Source organism: Anopheles ziemanni, chromosome 2 (assembly GCF_943734765.1).
Source record: "Anopheles ziemanni chromosome 2, idAnoZiCoDA_A2_x.2, whole genome shotgun sequence".
Taxonomy (NCBI): Eukaryota; Metazoa; Arthropoda; class Insecta; order Diptera; family Culicidae; genus Anopheles; species Anopheles ziemanni.
Genome location: NC_080705.1, coordinates 36548036 through 36567710, shown reverse-complemented (window position 1 = coordinate 36567710; position 19675 = coordinate 36548036). Strand labels below are relative to the sequence as shown.

Below are 19675 nucleotides of genomic sequence, written 5' to 3'. Positions count from 1 at the left end.
ATTCGGATCTACGAATCAGAATCCCAATCCGTCATATTATGCGTGCACATCCAAATGGCCGATTATTTCAATCATTTGTTGATTTAATCGATGAATGATAATTGAATGAATGAAATTTGACTCAAATTCGTCAAACGGGATCCAACCCGGTTGAATCCGTCCAGGGAGCGAGTCGGAATCGCGGCTCTGCCAACACAACTAGAGTTGTATAAATCTGATTCAGATTCATGAATTTGAATGATTCTCTGCCTTATAAATGATTCATGAATCTTTCAACGAGAGATCTAATGAATCTCAAAGACACACCAAATGATGAAAAGTCACCAGCCAAAAATGGGTTCAGGGACCCCTTTTTTTTTGGTCGCATTGTCCACGCCTATGACAGAACCGGGGAGATTCATGACAGATCCATGAAAGATTCATGAAGATTCATTAAAGTTTCGAAAGATTCATTAAGCTTTGAAGATTCGAATCCGCAAAGATTTATGAATCTTAGATGAAAGATTCATATGAATGAATCTCGCCAAAGGATTCATTAAGCACAACACTAAACATAACATGAAAACATGTTTTCGTTTTAGTTGTCAACCTGACCGGCTCTACCGTTGTTGTTGGTGTTTTCGCGGGTGGTACGTTCCGCGGGGGAAAGGAACTCCAGGTTTCAGTGTGGGAGGGTGGTAGGAAAATCCGTTGTTTGCCGAAACGTATGAAGATGCCGCACTGAAATCGAAACCAACTGGCACACCGACGAGCCTCTGCGCAACTGTGGACCGTTCGTGCCGCGTTCGTGCGGGTGTTGTGTGGGGCGAACGAGATAAACAGCGTGCCCAAGCTCGCCCGCATAATACCATTTCCTTCCTGCAAGTACACGGGCCTCGGGACGCTCGGCGGTCGAGAAGATTTTGCCTTTCCAGTCAAGGTTGATCACTCGACAGGAGCGAACGGAGCCGACTTCCGGCGGCGGCCGGACGACGACGGCCATCCGTAGTACGCGTAGCTTGCACCCTTCACCGTTGGACGCGGGTAAGGTGCGGTGTGTTTGCGGGGTTCCTCGCGGAACGAGGTCCTGAAGAAAACGGTGCATCTCCCGCAAGCGTGTGTGTGTGTTTCGTGTGTGCGTGACCGGCCACCGCCTCATCAACAGCCAGCCCCCCGGCCAACCGACGTGTGGACCACCCGTGGACGGGGTTGATGTCGTGCGATTCTCACGTGGTAACCATCCGCTCGAGGCGATGGAAAAGTGTGATTTTGCGTATTTGCGAAAATAACCAACCAACGGCCCACTTCGCTCCAACGATTCGCGGAGCAGAAACCAGCGCGATTTTCCGGCCTCATCCGCCTGTCCGTGCGTGCGTTTGTGTGTCGCGTGGCCGCGTGCCTGCGTGTGTCGGTGGCGACGTGGCGAGAAAAGGGCCAACAGTGGCCGAACCGAACGGAAAACGGCAAACAGCTGGAACGGCTCTAGCCAGTGCCACTGTTTTCGTCCCCGCCACGTGCCACGAACCCGCCCGCTCCTTCCATCGTCGGGTGCGGAAAGTGTGGTAGAAAGTTCGCTGCGGGCTGTAAGGTAGGGAAACCTCGGTAGGTGAGCGGTCCCCAAACCCCCCGCGAGGTCAAGCTACGCGTACTGCGTCAAATCCGTGTCGTCGATCCGCTTCCGGTCGTTGCGGTTCCCGTGCTCCTGTCGGTGTTTCTTCCTGAAAGACATTTTCGGGCACCCCTTTCCCCTGGGGGTGTCCGGCCGTATTTCGCGCTTTGGAAAAGGTGTTGGTGAGGAGTTGGTGGGGTCGTTTTTCCATCTGCATAAATCCATCACCCGTTTGTGGTGCTCGCAAAATCCCGTCCCGAGCGCTCGCCCGAGCCGACCTCGGGATTCGGGCGGCAGAGAGGCAAAGGATACCGTTCTGAATACCTTGATTTGCGTTTGCGTTTTCTCGGTTTGTGTTGTGTTAAATCGTTCGGTTGAAAGTTGTTCACGCGCATCGTTGATGCATTAGCACCGTTCGCACGAAGCAGCTCGAGACGGTATCGAAACGGAACGAGAGTGGACGAATAATCAATCCCTCGCCCGGACGCTCGAAATAATGGCCGCGCAGACCGACGAGAAACCGGTGAACGAAATCATCGTCCTGTGCGAGGGCTACTCGAGGGACGCGGACGACGGAGAGCCGCCCGGTGAGGTGATGCTAGCGAACTGCACCTGCACCCTCATCAAAGGCCCCGATTGCAACGTCATCGTCGACACGATGACACCTTGGGATGGCGATCTGCTTTTGCGACGTAAGTGATAGCTTCTATTTTTCCATGTTTTCAGGATGGTTCCCTCCGAGTTTCCCGAAGTTCGAGTTGGAGTACAGGAGCACGTACGTGGCTGGAGGGAAAGATTTATTTTTATGTCTCTCCACAAGGCTTAAGGGATTCGCCGAGTAAAGGGTGCAAGAAGAGGAAAAAAAGCTCATTATCCAAGGGTGCCATGGTTCAATCCACAATCTCTCCACTCTCCCCTACCTCCTCCCACTATCTTATCCTTTCGTTTTTTTCCACCACCAAGAGAAAAGCCTTTCTTATACCCTATCTCCATGGGTTGGCGAAACGACGACCCCGGTCAAGTACGTGGGGGCATTTTCACTTTCCGCTGGATCCGTTCCAAACCGTCCAAGCACATGTTCGATTGTGGGTGGGAAGCAAATGGGGTGTGGGAAAAAGAATAAACCACTTTCCTTAATCTGCCGCTGGTAGGATTCGGTTTTTTTTCATTCCTACTCGAAGAAGACGTTTTCCTCGATCATTTCCCAACCCGAACCGGCCAAATGATATCGTTCGGATCAGGGCGAAAAAAAAGCTGAAGTTGGGAAACCCACCCACCCACCCCAGCCTCCCCGAGCCGGGAAAACACGTTTACTACGTCCATTGACTCGTACGGCTATTGGGCACGCAGTTCGTTCTCTCGGTTCCTTTATTTTCGGCGATCCCTTTTCCCGGTAATGATGGGTTATCCGTTTGATGATGTGTGTCTACCTCGTGGAAAAGGGGGGGAAATACGAAAGAAGGAGTAAAAAACAAAATCTCACACGGTTTCGATGTGTGTCTCCGGGTCCGTGCGTGCCCTCGGCTCGAGCTGATACGCATTGGAGCACGCGTTACACGCGCTATACGAGAACATGAGCGTGCCACGGAACGGTGTGCGTGGTTTCGCACACGTGGACCAAGTTTTCCATGTTCGACGTGATGTTTGGGACTGATAGCGACGCCGCACCGTTCGTATCGCAGTACCGTAACGTACCACCCGACCTGTCGTTTTGTTGAAAAGGGTTTTGAAGATGGTGGAACAAAAACGGCCAGAAAAAAAGACACCTTGCCTTTTGTGGGAAAACTAAGTTCGAAATAGTTTTCCCCACCGAGTAGATGGCGGAAATCCGTTTTGCAGCCCCGTTGTTTGCTGGTTCTACTACTGGCAAATCCCAAAGTCACCTCCACCGTCGGGAGGGCGCAGTGAACTAGTGTTTTGAAGCAGGCTAGGGTTCATCCGCAAACCAATCAATTCTTTCCCGGGTTTGCCGGGTACCGTTTGCGGTGGAGGCGCCTGGTTGCCGACGACTGCTTTGGCTGGCGGCGTAGGGGCGAAGCGAAGGGGGAAACTTTGGGGGTAAGTTAGAACAGGCATACCGTTAAGACACAAGAACCCCACCGGGGATGGATCGGGGGTAAATAAAACCCCACCCAAGGAGGGAGGGTGTAAAAGCTAGTGTTCGCGAGAGTTTGCGAACATTTCCGGAACGAGGTGAAACATCGGAAAAGCACGCAATGACGGCGCAAGTTTGGTGAGCGCCACCAGGGCAAAAGCACTCGCGCAAACAAACAGGAAGTATCAGCGACGTCGAATGCCATTCGTTTGGTTGGGAAGGGGAGAGGAGGGAGGCGCGTTTTAGAACGCGAGGGGCGTACCAGGGGCTGAAGTTGAAGAATCGGGACCCGCAACACCTTGCCGCGAAGGGAAACACGGCAACGAAACGATTCACCTCCGAGAGTTGCTGGTTGAACTTTTGATTAAGCTTTTGTCGTTTTGCACCGTTTTTCTTCTACTTTTCCTTCGCGCGCACTCAGTCAGCCGGCCGACATACCGCAATACCGAGCGGCTCCCGTTCGGTTCGGTGGTCATTTGAATTGCTTCCTTCCATCCATCGGTTTGTGTCGGTCGCTACGACGGGGATGGAATGCCGGGCGGTGGCCAGCGGGAAAATGGATACTTTCAAGTGACCGGCCAGCAGTGAGTATGAGTTTTTCACCCCGGTTTTTCGAGCCCACGGTTTATCTCACCGCCGTTTACCGAAGTCGAACGCGATGAAAGCAAAACAAATGGAAAACTTAAAATCCGCCGGTGGACTTTGGAGTGGACAGGAAAAAAAAACCCTCCCATTTCCACAGCACAAAGTAACGGCAGAATCGTATCGATTCGAAAATCGCTGAAGTTGAACGATGGCTCGAAAACAATTTCATCCAGTTCATTTGTTTCCTACTCGATGGTCGATCGGTGTTCGGTGTTTTTGGTTTGTTGCAATTTTTCCTCTTTTTCCGTCGTTTACCGATGTGCGCTACTCCCATAGTTGGTTCACTGAGGGGAAAATAATTTTGCAAATAGTAGAAAAAAAAACAACCAAAACGGCCGGAACTAATTTAGAAAGTTTGTCTTTTTCGTTCGTTTCCTTTGGACGTTCGAATGGGCGGGGGGGCATTTGTTTTCCCGGAATGAAAGTGTCTAAACCATTCCCGACTTCGGCGAGCGTTCGAATGGCAGAAGTAAAGTTGTTGGATAGTTTGTTGATCGATCGAACCAAAGCGCGTTTTTATACCGGAAGGCTGTAAATTTTACTGTTTTCAATTAACTGCTCCTAGGTTTGTTCAATAAATTAGAAGCCCCAGTATAAAATTCGGTTTGCAAAAAAAACAAACACAAGGATGAAAAAAGTCGACATAATGGTTTAATGACTATTTGAAAGCTTAAGGGAAAAAGCCAGCGAATCATCAAATTGAATGCGAAACAAACATTGCTACTGAGCGCCGGGGAAGGCAAACGAAGCCAGTAAAACTCAATCAAAGCTCAATCAAGGCCAAAGGGCGCCATAAAAAAAAATGTGTCTATATCCGCGAAAGATGAAAAGTCAAACAGTTTAATGTGACCATTCGAGTGCCCGCGGTCTGTGCCACGCAAGATAAGCGGACGGAAATTCCAAATCGAAATGGAAAATGCAAAACGATACAGCAGTCAGTAAAAACGCAGTCAGTGGGACACAAACGGGACGCGTTTTCGCAACGTTCGATTGGCAATTCCAGCGCGAATCTAATAACCTTCCACTCGGCACTCCGATGTGCCCCTTACCCCCCGTGGGATGGCCGAACTTCATAATGATGCCAATCAAGCCAAACGAGCATAAACTTTCCCTGCCGACGGAATGGAAAGTCGGCGCAACTTTTCCCGCAGCCGGCCTCGCGGCATTCCGCAGCCGAAATGAAACGTTACCACAATTAACCGAGCGGCCTTCGCCTCGGCCAGCGAGTCCGTTCGAAATGTGTGCCGCTCGGTCCGGTCGATGGCGAGCGTCAGTCAGAGCCTCCTCCCACCAGAACACCACCGCCCAAAACTTCCGGCTGCAAACACTTGCCCGTGCGCCGTTGTGGTGGTAGTTTTCATAAAGTGGTTTCGGCAAACGGCTTCCTTCGGAGTGTGGTGAAGCCACCGGGTGGAAGTTTCGCCGAACTCGGCTTCCCGCTTAGGATTGAGCACGGACAACTCTCACACATACACACATCCACCCATCGGGCACACAGGACTTTTCGTTCGAAAATTCATCCGGCCGTCTAATATGTTTCACTAACCATCTCCTCCGGCCGGCCACCAGTCATTCCGCCGACCTCGTTTATACTGCATCATTCAAACGGAAAACGGGAAGAATTTGCAAGTTGGGGTTTTCGAGAGCGAGTGAGAGTGATAGAGAGAGTGCTCATATCCTAAGTTTCCTTAGCACTTCCCATGGTTGGTCTTCCTCCCGTTGTTTTGCAACCCGAAAATGAAGTAAATAGCTTATGCAGGGGATGTCGATTTGAATAATCCATTTGGGCAGCGGCGTTCGCACACGGGCGCGCAACGGTGGCGTAATGGGCGCTGGGAAAATAGTTTTAACTTTTCGCCACTTTCGTCCATCAATGATGATTTTCATTCCCGTTGGTTAGGTATAGCACATTTGATGAATATTCATTGCCGTTTGCACTCCGAAGCACGCTGCGTGGGCTGCGGTTACTTCAAAGTGGCACTCCTTCGCACCAAGGATGGGCGAAAACTGTTGTGCAATATTCTTTTACGACGCGCGAGTTTCGTTGGCGAGAAGGGTGGCGAGGCCCGAGGCGTAATCTTCTTAGCCATGGTGATTCAGCTGGCGGAAAGGTTTCGTCCATTGAACCGTATCGTAATCTGAAATCTCACCCAACTTTCACCCAGTTTCCATCGTCAACCGGCAAAGGTATGCTAATTCCCGTGGCCCGGAGCTCGGCTCATCGTGCACCACCTTCGTCAGCAGGTTAAGTCACTTACGGGCCACCGGGCGCCTCCATGCACCGTCGAGCTTTTGATCGATAATTTTAATTTGACGGTTTATATCTCGTGCAATCTGGCTCGCTTGTTCGCCATTGTAAAGACACGGGCCCGGTTCATAAATCCCGGCCGGATGCTGGCTGGACTGCTGGCGTGTGTGTGTGTGTGTGTTTGCCTGAACTGACATTGATTCCTGCCCCAAAGGGAACAACCCTCCTCCGGTCCAGAAATCAAATCCCGATTCATAATGGCTCCCGGGCGAGCGCTGGGTCGGAAAACATTGACTTACCAGCCCTAGACATCGTCTAATCCCTTTTGATGTCCGATTATCAGGATTTGTGGAGCTTACTTTTTCATTTCATATCTTCATTCAATTTTCCGACGGCCGGAGCGAGGAACGAACGGAGGATGAAAAGCGATAGTCCAGCAAAGGTAGCTTAAAAAACACAAAAAATAGGACCGATATGAAAGCCCTCCTATCATTCTGTGTCATTGATCCATGCATGCCTGGCGCAGCTTATGCTTACCTGGAAGCTTGGATTTGGGATTTTTAGGCGACTAAGGTGGTGGTAGTTTATTGCCCCGCCGGCCACTGCGGTTAACCGGAAAACTCTCGGCATGCCTGGCCAGAAGAGCGCTACGTCCTTGGGGTAATTTTGTCGAAAATCTGTGACTCGTACTCCGCCACCGCCCAACCCCATCCGGAAGTCGTTCAGTCGGGGGTGGTTTCACACCCGAAGCAGGACACAAGGAAGACGTTTTTCCCTTTTGAACGACATCATCCGAAACAGCATCGGTACTCGGTGCGGCCTGTGTGGTAGCGTCTTATGTAGGATTTGCCGTTTCCCTTTCTTTGCATCCTTAAACGGGGAAAGGTAAGCCCGAGTAGTAGCTAGCAGCCTGCATAAGTCAAAGGAATTGCGCCTCTATCTGTCCGGTGTGTGTATGTGTGTGGTGAGGAGGGAGAAATGGAGCAAAGAGGTGGTAGGGCTACTATTGATACTCGACCGTTTTTTTATCCGTGGGCTTTTGTGTGGGTGAGCGAGAGGGAGCTGCAAAACACACGAGCGAAGTATGCCGTCGTGCGCCGATGTCGTCATCGTTGTTTAGCCCGAAAGCCCAAGCCACGCCACGTTAATGCACTTCGCCCTGCGGGCTGCCGCAGGATCCTGCCGAGCAGAAGCATGCAGGTTTCTCGCAACGTGAGCCAAGCGAGGGGCTGTTCCGAGAGCAGGCTGAGAGCGTGAGCCGGGTTTGGCGAGTGAGAAAAGTTTGCCTCGGCAAGAAGAAGGTCTGAAAGAACTGCTGCACCGCATGAGCTGACACTGATTCCTGCTAGGCGGTAGCCGGTTTTACGGACTCTTCTTCGCCGTGACCCGACACGAACAACGGTGTACCAAAGCTACCGTCGAGAGGGAGGGAGGAGGGTGGATTTCCGGTGGGTTGCGGAGGAGGTTATTGATTATCATACACAGCAGCAGAAAAGGCTGGAAACGAGCAGCAGCAGTAGCAAGCAGAAGCTTCAGCATCCGGCCGGTTGTTTTGAGTCGGAAAACGTGGTTGCAAACAGTTGTGTCGACGGAATGGGGGAGGAAGGGACGGATGCTCGAGTGGTGTGGGAGGGGGGGGGGGGGGGGGGGGCGTAATTTGCGAGTGGTCGAGTTGGGGCAAAGTTTTCAGTTAGCACAGGCGAACAAGCGAGATGCAGAAAGGGTAGCATTAAACCGTGACACATACAATCGCACACAAGCACACCAAGGCAATGGGGGTCCAAGATGCTCCGGATCGAAGGGGGGAGGGAATCCTTATTTTTGTCCTCCTCTTTCCCCACCTTGATCCGTTCCATCTTTCCGGAGGCTGTTTGGGTGAGTCAGCCCGATGGGGAGGATCATTGCAAAGGAGGAGGACGCTAGGGTGCGATGCGGCGGGGAGGGAGGCGATAAAAAAGAAGATAGGGAGGCACACAAACACAACCGAGTGAACGAGCGAATGAACGAACGATATGGCAATTGTGCGATTTATGTGTTTTTGTTGTTTGTTCTCCAACACTTACCGAACAAACCGTCCGACGTTCGCACAAACCGTGAGTGTAGGTGACGCTTTCCGTTCAAGGGGAGGGTATCCAGAGCTAGGCGCTTGCAAAAGAAAATTCACAAACAGTTTTCGCCTAGACGATCAGCATATGGAATAAATAAATGAAATAAGTTTCAGAATGACGAATTTTTGGTTTACTAAATCAGCTTGACATATATTTTGCCAGGTCACTTCAAAGAGTGTAGAAGAACAAATTCACTTGCTAAATATTTATCTAATTCAGGGGTCGGCATGTCTTTCCTAAAACAGGCTAGATGATTAAAAGGAACTTTGATGTTGCCAAAGTACTACCCTGTTTAAAGGATTGTCATCTTTGTACATAGTAAAGTAATATAAAAAGTGCAAAAAGAAAATAATATGAATGAAAAATATATGAAATTTTATCGTTAAACTTTTTTAAACATTTTCATACTAATTTTCGTTCGGGGCCCGCGGTAGCGCCGGTTAGAAAATCGGCCCATGACGGCGTTGGTTCGAATCTCAACCGAGACCGGACCCTCCCCTGTACGAGAGAACTGACTATCCACGTACACATAGGGTAAACAAAGTCTAGTAAGCCCTTAACGGGCAGACATGACCAAGAGGTCGTTACGCCAAGAAGAAGACTAATTTTCTTAGAACTTTGATTTTTTTACAACATGTAGCTCGTTCAACAATTAAAAATTAAATAGAAAGTTTGTTGTATCAAGCACTAAAATGTTCTTACGGGCTCGACTTTGCCGACCCCTAATTTAATATATTTTATGCCATGCTTGCGATTAATATTTTTTTCAATAGACTATAATTACTTGTGATATATTGAAGATTGTAGTTCTAAAAAGCCACTATTTTAGTTTTGTTTAATGGTATACCTGACATCAAAGTGAACGAAGGCTTCACGTTTAGAATCTTCGAACACGATACCATATCCTGCATAAATACTCTATGGAAGGTACATTTCTCCTGGAACATATGGAACAAGCGGACCAGAGAGAGTGCTACTAAAATTACTATTTTAACACTTTGATGTCTGCATAATTCGCGGGTGTCACAACGCTTGACAACAGCTGCGTTTGCATCAATCCATTCGCGTATGGTCTTCTCCATTTGGTAAGAGACGAATGACCAAGATGGTAAAAGTCTCTGTGATTAAACAAATAAACAATTCTTTTCATCTATCGTTTGTTTACATCCAGTATGATGTGCCGGGCGTCAGGTGACAGCGTTGATAGCACTCCAAAATGATGTGATCGGATAAAAACCGATACGGCTTTTCGACACCGTACGGTATTGCCGGACGTCACAGTGTTAATCTATTTCGGTAAGATTTTGTGAGCTGATGATTTAGTTTTAATCGATCGTATAAATAATCTTTTTATCATAAAAAATTCAGCAAAACTCATTTTCGTTACCCTTAGTTCAGTGCCCGCCCCTTAACGACGCCGAGGCACGTTCGCTTCATAATCGAACAATTCCTCCGCTGGCCACGGTAAAGCGATAATAAAACTGTGCAACGTAAAAAGCCTTCACGCGGAGCGGTAAAAGCAACCAGGTTTTGGGCCTTCGAAAAATCGATAGTTTAATGCTGTGTACGTTTATGTACGTGTTTGTGTGTGCTTATGTGAAGTTTGTGCTTTTTTGCGGAACACAAAGATTTCACCACAGAGTTTAAAGGATCGGATTTGCTTTTATTTTGCTCGTCCCCCTTCTCCCCCCCCCCCCCATCCCCTTTCGCCGCGTCCTACGGGGATGATGTTTGAGCCAATGTTTGCGCGTCACCAGTCCGTCACACCCGGGGAAGAGTTTGCGGGCTGGGTTTTATGTTTTCCGAGACGATGAAAAAGCGCTTTTCTGCCGCGCTGACGAGGAAAAATCCTTTGCCGCATAATGCATCATCGGAAAGGTCTTGGGAGAACAATTATGCCGTCGACGTGGGGGTTTGTTGGTCGTGTGAGGGTGAGTGCTGGTTATGCCGAACGCAGACAATAAAGGAAAGGATTCAAAGAGAGGTCTCCGCTTTCGGGTCCCTTGTGCATCGGGTTCAATAAAGTGTATCACATTCCACCGTCTATCTTTCGTTCTTTCTACGCTTCCATCTGTCGGGCCGTGGGATGGGATGTCCTAGTTTTTCTTCCGTTGTCACATCTTTCTTATCTGCTTTTTTTTCGTTCGGTCTGAACTGATGCCACTACTAACGTTTGATATGGTTTTTTTCTTTTCTCCTTTCTCTTCCACAACATTGCTCACACACGGAAAACATTTCTGGTGAACGACGACAACGATGACGAAAAAAAATCTACAAACGATGACAAATGCGTCCGTGGGACCGATTTCCCATTCGTCCGCCGCCACCTTCGCCATCCCTCCGAAGCAGGACTGCAGGAGCATCAGCTGCATCCGGACGACATCGACTACGTCGTGAGCACACATGGACATTCCGACCATCTGGGGAATAATAACCTCTTCCTGCGGGCGAAGCGGCACATCGTAGGCACTAATATTTCCCTCCGGAATCGTTACTACGTCCATGACTTTGAGGCCGGTAAGTGCGGGGCTTTCGGGGGGGCGTTGTTTGGTCATTCGGTTTTCCCTGGTTTAGACGACACCCGAAATGTCCTCCGACAGCTTGACGAAATAGCTACGGGGGGAGGCAATTCTTCCATCACCCTGCGTCGTCAAAGTGGCATCATCCTCGCCAAGACGGGCGGAACGGACGGGGGCGAGGGTGGAAGGAACCTCTGACACCCGGGGATCGTTTTTCCGGGGAAGGGCGACGTTGAGATTTGCGAGATTTGTACGGTGACGATGAGTCCCGGATGGACTTGATTGTTTGACATTAGGCGGACTAAGGAAAGGCAAGCTGAGGAAAGGTTGGGGGGAAGCGTGGGGGAAATGGATCAACGAAATCGTGTTGATTCCTTCGTTCTTTTTCTTGTTGTGTGAGTGACTAAAGTGGCGCCTCTCGAACACTCCACCACGCTCGAGTGGGGTTCTTGTCTTAGCGGCATGGCATGGTCCGAAATTGATACCGCTTTAGCGAATTTTTCCTTTTTCGTGCCACGGTTTTCCCCCGACCTCTCTCTTCCCTCCCCCACTTGGGGAGTCTTGGTCAAAGTGATGATGACTTTTGTGTCCATCTTTTCGCAACTTGGATCCCGCCGGCACACGGCTACCAAAACCATGGACAGATGGAGCGAGGGCGCTCGGTATAAACTTATTTACCGAAATAAATAAACAGAAAATTGACACGAAACCCCCCGGCTCGCTTTCACCTCCTCCTCCCGTGCTGCGTTACGGCAGACCGTACCTCGGTACGGTGTGAAGTGTCGTTTAGGGACTAACGAACGGCGAAAAATCAAGACGAAATTAGATCGTCCCCAGAACCCATCGGAAAATCGTGGCTACTGAGGTTGGAATCGTGCCGTTCCGGTCGCGATTTAGCTTCCCCGCGTTCTCCGTCCGAGCGTCCGGGGAGGTAGATTTTCCACCGATTGCTTTCGGTCGTGACGATCGCGAGGGTCGCTGGCCCGAACTCTGTATGGGATTTTTTTTCCCTTTCTTAAAAGATTTCCCGTTTATTTTTCCCATCATGGCTCGTGATGATCGAAACGGAAACCGCACACAACGGTTTTCGTGGGGAAGAATTTTATTTTCCCCGCACTCATTTCCCGGTTGACATTCTTGAGCGTTTGCCAGGGTGGGTTTTTTTTTCCTCTTCGCTCAACGCATCCCGAAGGTTCCGCTCCGGGGTCGCTTCGCTCGGAGGAATTTCTTCCCGATCGCAACGCGGGCCAATCTGCTAGTCCTTCCTCCAACCTCCGGGGAAAACTCCAGTTTCCCACACCTAGTTTTGCTCCGTCGTTACGGATGGAATGTCTTACCGTTTTATCATGCCCTCGAGCGGCAAAAACTGACCTGAACTTACTGGGTCTTTTTTTTCCCCCCGGCCGGTTCCAGCGATTTTCCCACCCAAGATGCTGCACATACGAGTTATCCGCAAACCGAAATTCTCACCGTCGCGTTTCTTTTGATTGCTCGCAGCGACGAATTCCGTTTGCGTATGCCGAATTATTCCCGTATCGCTCCGCTACGCGCCTGATCCTACGCGATGGGACCTCATCGGGAGAAAATCCTCCCCCAAACCGAGCCGGAGGAAGCCATCTTGGTTTGTTGGCAGGAAAAGAAAAGAAAACGAATGGTAATAGATGCCCTCGGTCACCTTTTTTTCTTCTCTCGAATGTGCGAGGGAACGGTGATAATGTAATTTTGTTTTCTCACTTTGGTGGAAAATTTAACGAATTATTTGACAGAAGAGAAAAAGTCTGGTGAGACGAGAAAATCGGTGCCAAAAAATCGATAATTTTAATTTCGCTCATAATTCTCACTATACCTCAATTTTCTTCATTTACCATCCCGGCATTGCCGTCCCCGGGTGGTTCCCGTTGCCTTGGACCCCTGCCGGCCGAATGCAGGGGTTTTCCACCGCTCCGTGAGCCATCCACTGCGTCAGATAGTGCGGCTATTTTCTGCGGAAACTGCGGACAGGTAAAGCATCGTAAACACCTCACCACCGGGGGGGATGAAGAGAAAGCTGGTTCGCTTTTCACTGGCCCTCCCATTTTTGTGGCAGCCTACCTTTTTTTTTCGTCTTCTTTAAAATTAATGGTGCGATTTCTTTCTGGCTCTGCAGGCTCCATTTTGTTCGTTTTATGGATGTCGAGACTTTCGGTCCGGGATGCGCGCGTTAGACTTTTCAATTACCGGCGGAGAGTTATCTGTGGGAGACTTCTGTTTTGCGTTTCACAACAGCACTGGGGAAGCAGCTTTTTTCCCGTGTCCAACAAAGGGTGTCCAGCGTAGTTCCTTCTTCTGCCGCACAGCAATTTCTAGTGCGTCGTCATTTTGATTAGGGACGTGTCGTAATGGTGTTGCGCTGGTGTGATTTCGTGCCCTCGCACCAACTTTCGCATTGCGGAAAGAGCGGGCCGGGAGCCGCCGCGGACTGACTGCATGTTTATTAACTTTTCCAATGAATATCGTCAACAGTCAGTGAATGTCCTTTTTTCGGGCTCTTTCGGGATTGTGTGCCGACGCCACAGGAAAAACCCGTACGCTCGGCGAAAACCGATGGAATCGATGCTAAAAGTTTACAACATCCACGATAACCATCTTGCCGGTATGGTAAGCTCGCTGCCATGCCGGGTGGTACGGCCATTGTTTAACTCCCCCACTCCCAGGCCCTCTCTCCCACCATCTGTCAAGCGGGGGACAAGTGTAATAGCCAGCTTTTACTACGCTGGTACACTCTGGCGCGTTCCTGGCGTACGGATGGTTTTAGATAAAATTTGATGAAAACAGTCAACAGAACGCGCAGTTTCGGTGCAGGCCGTGTTGACGTTGTGCGATTCGTTTCAACGGTGTCGGATTTCCTCCTTCCAGGGTTGGGTTTTTGTCACCCGCCAGCGGAGCATGACGTTGGAATTGGGCTATGCGCTGTCGTGATCGGGAGCTTGCAGTTTACGGTTCGGGTTTTATTTGTGGCAACGTATTGGCAGAAGCAACAGTGAGGACGTGTGCTAGATTGGAAGTGGAAAACAAAACGTTTGCGCTCTGAGCGTGGAGATGTTTTTGGAAGTGCACGAATATTAAAAAATTCAAAAGGTTAATCGGGTACCGTTTGCAGTTTTGTTTGGTGATAAAAAAACACCTGCATATAGTGTTGTGCCTTATGAATCTTTTGGGGAGATGAATTTTCATGAATCTTTTATGGATCCTTCACGAATCTCCATGATTCTTTCGTTGGCATGCAACAAAAAAGGGGGTCCATCTACTAAAAATTGGCTCATCACTCTTCATAAGTTGATTATTCTTTGGGATTCATGAATATCTCATTACAAGATTAATGAATCTCTAAAAGGCGAAGAATCATTCATATAAAAAATCTGAATCTGAATTATACAAGTCTACCCGAATATAATCCACCTGGATGTTAAATGTTTATCTGCACGATAAAAAACTCCCGAATATATTGTTATGACTAATGAATCTTTCGGCGAGATTCATTCATATGAATCTTCTACCTCCGTGATTCTTTCACTGACCAGGATGATGCGAAAAAAAAGGGGTCTATCAACTAAATTTTTGCTCATCACTTTTCATTAGTTGATTAATAGGGATTACTTAATTTCTAAAACGCAGAGATTCATCCAAATTCATGAATCTGAATCTGAGCTACACATCTACTCGAATATAATACTGCTGGATGTGAAACGATTATCTGGAAACGTCAAGAGTTCAAAAACGAACCGTGAAACGATATTTTATTTTCGAACGTTTCCGTCCCCTTTTGGAAGGTTGTTTTTCAATGCCTTTGGAGTAGATGGAACCCGCCGGATAAGCGTTGTTTGATTAATTTTCATAAAAGATTAATCCTGCTCCCGATGGAAGTAACTCAGGCTCGGGTTTAGCATAAAGGCTACGCAAGTGGCTTTTTGTGCTTTCACGAATGATTGAACGGAATCCTTTACCATGTCCTCGCTAAACTCCCATTCACGTGACGGTTTCCATCCAACCACCCCACCGTAGAGGGCGTTGCTTTTCATGCGATTTTCCGGAGATGTAGCATTCATCATGCGCCGTTTTCTTTTTTTTATTCTTTGCTTCTTTAAGCTTTACTGCTGCCGTAGTGACGTCTCTTCACTGTCAAGTCAAAAATCACGCGGTTGCCAGGATTCGTTGTAATTTCATTTTCCAAGCGCACTCATGTGTATGTGTGTGTGTGTGGATGTGCGAGTCTGTACGTGGTAAGATTTACTGTGTGCCGATATGCTTCCGTGCGGGAGCTTTTTCCACCGATGATGATGATCGGAGGTACCACAGCGGGAGGCATTTTGATTTCCGCTTCCGCCCATGGGGTCCCGTGGGGTGGGTGGTGAATGGTTGGATACAACATAAAATAAAAAAAAAAATATGACGTTTAAGGCGAACCCGCCCATGAGAGAAGGCACTTTTGTTGTGGATATATGGAATATGTGTGTGTGTTGGGGGGCAAATCTGCGCGGGATGGGATTGGAGGGAAAACAAAACGCCACGGAGAAAGCTATCAGAAACAGTGTGAAATTCTACACTTCGCATCCGGCTGTTCCGGAGTTGGGTGTGTTTTTTTTTGCCGGATTCGTTGACGAATCCCAACCGGCTCGAGTCCATATCATGCTGTGTACCGCACGACGTGACATTTCCATAATCGAGTTGCTTCGTCCGTTCCTATGCCAGTGCTTCTCGAAACGAGATGATGACGGATGTGTTCCACGTCCCACTGCTCCGCTACCGTCACCTCCAATTTTCCATGGGGACCATCCCGGACCCCGACAAGTGTCTTACGTGTTTCCCGACGGGAACTTTTATTCATTGTTCTGAGTCGCTTTCTTCACACGACTGTTTTTTTGTGTTTGCCTCTTCCTGTCGTCGCGTCATTTTATTTTCGCTTTATTATTGACTGCGCTTCCATTGCGTCTCGCGTTACAATGCGAACCGTAGATTATGACACGGTTATAGCCGACCGAGCCCGGAGACGATGGTAAAATTCAATTTCGTCCAAACGCGTCCGATTGCTCTGCGCGAGCTCTTGACATCGGAATGGCTTGCGAATGCGAACAAATGAACCGATTTGCTCCCTCGCTGAGTCGATCATGGCTGCTTCTTTAGTCCCTCCACACCGCATAACCCCCGTATATGCTACGAAGGACCGCAGCACGAACAACTTTCATCAAGACGGTTATGAGTTCATCTATTTTCCTTCCATCCTCTGCTTCCCTACATCATCATCTGACCATTACTGCTAACAGGCTGAGAAAGGGGGAGCCCTAAGACGGTGCTGGGGACATTTGTTATGAGCCCCAAAACGGGGACTTCCTCTCGCTGGGGGAGGGGTCGGGAAAGGGGCAGCATAGCCAAAGCTTCCGGCGAAAAAAAAAATGGGACCCCCACCGGGCTCCGGACTAACTTTTGCCGGATGTAGGTTTGTTATCGTTCCGGCGACCGGAACCTCATTTGAAGAGTGTACTTCTAGAGAGTTTTACCTTTTTTTCTCCATTACTTCTTCTTGATCGTCGCACCGTCGTGTGTGCTGCTTGTGGTGGTCGATCTTTATGTCTTTCGGATCTCCTACCGACCGACTGGCGTACTGCGTCACATAACCTCACCTAGGTCGGTTGAACGGAGGGAAGGGTCGCGGGAAATATCGCTTCCCGGGCGGAAATTCGATTTCAACAGCGCACATATCACAGCCTCCGGTGTCGTTAAGACGAGACATGTGTCTCCGGGTTTTGTGCTACGCGCCACCACAAGACGAAAGTCTCTAGGCCATGTGTATGTGTGTGTGTGTGTCTGTGGAGTGGTTGTTTCCGCCCACTTTCGCACCCCGCACACCGTGCAATATGGGCCACAATTTTCGGCTTTCAATAACTGTCCCGAGAGTGCACGATAATTGTTGGGAAAAGTAGGTTCCTTCCTTCCTGGCGTTCTTTTATGCGAACCGTAATGGCGGATTTTGTGGCCAGTTTTCCCTTGTGAGAGCGAAAGCCTTTTTCACGTCAAGCCAGCCCATGATGTCGTCGGCCTCGGAAAGAAAGGTGACCGCTTTTCGGCGAGTGTTTCACTCTTCACTCTGCGCGTGTGTTTCTGTGTAGGTGTGTGTGTGTGCGCAGTTGCGAAGCCACCCCCTTTTATGAATATATTTATGGACTTTCCGGGAAATTAACTTTTATCAGTCGATTAACGAATTGGCACCGGAGCTGGGCGCTGCTCTGTGCGAACGATTCAGGATTAATGCGACCTTGGATGTTTTTTTTTCGGGCCATCGTTTGGGTCGTTAAACTTCACTGCCCGCTTTCTTTCTCGTTCGTTTCACTCCACCCTCCCATCGGCCAAGGGAAAGCCGGTTCAATCGTTATCAACTTTGAATTACCTGACATTTTGGATCACTTCCGCTCCCTGTCCATCGATCGACGCTGTTCGGTGTGGGATGCTTCCGAGGAATTCGGCCGGTGAAATAAACGTACTTTACGCTTTCTTTTTTACCACGCTTCAGGAGCTTGACTTTGCCTTATTGGAAAATCCCCGTTTACGCCTCGGAAATGAACGAAACATTAAAATCATCGGTTCATTCCATCCCATCGGCCGTTTATAATGCGTTTCTTTTACCTTCGCACGGTTTTTTTTTACTTTGACTTCCGGAGCAACACCTGCTGCCGATCGAATTTCTTTTTCCACCGTCACCATGATGTGTGCGGTTTTTCCGCACGCCACCATTGCCGGCGCCGGCAAGGATTGGGGGCCGTAATTTATTTCATTTGGACGCAATCCCAACTCTTGGTTCGGTTGCCGGTTTTCAAGCCCCTGATTGTGGAGCGCAAGAAATGGGATTTCTTCACCGGCTGGGGGTGGGTGGGGGTGGAGCCTTCTTAGTCGGCCTGAAATGTGACTTTATGAATTTTCCGAGCTATATTTCAAACCGCTTAAAAGAGCTGCGAACTTCTTGTGGTTCGGTTGGTTTGGTTCCGTTTTTTTCCCACTCGACTGGCAACGACCTACGAGATACCTCATCCGGCACAATTGTCCTCGCTACCTCGCGGCAGTTTATTTTCCCCCGTTTTTTTTGTTTTATTTTTGCATTATTATCATGTTCGCCTAAGCCTGGCTGGGCTTCGTTTTCGCTGATGAAGAGGGACGGAAAACAGGGACAAAGCACAAGGAAAAAATGGCGAGCACCCCAAGCCGGCAAGTATTTCTTTCCGATGACAGCTACCTTAATTAAGCGAACGCAGTGGCCGCAAAGTGTCGCCCGGTGGAGGAGAAAAACAGCAATCTCAAGACTCGTTCGCCTACCCACCCGTGAAACTCGGGAACATTTTCCGCCCGTGTGAAGCTTGAGATTTTCCGCCGCCCGGAGAAGGAGGGTGCCCTGGGTGGTGTAAAATTTTCTTTGATTGGTTTTTTTTTCATGGATTGCGATTGTTTTCAATTCTGCATTGTCTTAGAGTACCCTTAATATTTAAAACATAACGTTTTACTCTTATTGTTGCCGTGCAAAATATGGCCCTTTTGTGGGTGTACATTGTTCGTGGTGGAAAAGGTTCCCGCCGTGCTTCACGTCTCTGTCGCGCCAGAGCACGTCGAGCGAAACGAGATAAAGTGCACCGAACGGGGTTATATTGTTTGATCGCGAGCTTCCTGGCAGCTTCACCAGCTTCAGCAAATTTCCATCCTTGCTCGAAAGTTATCTTTATCCCTCTGGCCGCTTAGAGCGCCGGCTTCTTGTGCGAGGGCAAAAATAGAAAACGTGGAAAGCGACCGCCCGCCAAAAACCAACAAGCAGCCACTCAACTGTTGCGAGACAACGATGAATAATGGATTCCGGGAAAATGTTCCCGTGCGCGCTTCCGAAGCAAACGTGCGTTTTGTGCGGATTAGACGCCACCGTGTTGGACCGGGTAGCGCTGTTCCCCCCCCCCCATCCCCCCTCCCTTCCCTTGATCGCAACGACCAAATGTTCCGACCCGATGGTCATGATTAATTATTCATCCAGAGGCCTATCCGAAAATGGGGTCCACCGTGTGGTGAGGGGGGGCGGGCGCCGCACTTGGGTGTTGAAATCTGCGGCATTCGCTCCCTGGAATGAACAATTGGATTGGGCGGCTAGGGTAGAAGAGGAAGGGTAGAACCATCTCCTCCTTTCGTCCCTTCGTCCCACGCGCCTGATCCTTTTGCTCGTGCACGTGCCGAGCTGAAGTTTGGCAAGTATTTTGGGTACTTACTTCATCCTTCCGGTACTACTGCCGTGTACTTCCCCCCCCCCCCCCCCACCCCCTCGTGGTCAGATGCCGAAAAAGAAAAGCTCTGTTTCATCAAACGAGTTCACGGACCCAAGGCACCGGGGGCCATTATTGCCAGATGGAACCGAACCGTAGCCGAACCAAACTGTTACGAGGTAAACATTCCACCCGCGCAAAGTACGGC

General features: G+C 49.3%; 1 protein-coding gene across 1 annotated transcript in view; it reads left to right on the top strand.

The window, feature by feature from the left end:
* Positions 1 to 2084: 2084 nt before the first annotated feature.
* Positions 2085 to 19675, top strand: part of LOC131293496 (metallo-beta-lactamase domain-containing protein 1) — a 59346-nt gene continuing 41755 nt past the window's right edge. Inside the window, exons 1-2 of the mRNA XM_058321573.1 lie at positions 2085 to 2280; positions 11034 to 11201. Coding sequence (XP_058177556.1) covers positions 2085 to 2280; positions 11034 to 11201 — 364 coding nt within the window. The remainder of the gene's footprint in view (positions 2281 to 11033; positions 11202 to 19675) is intronic.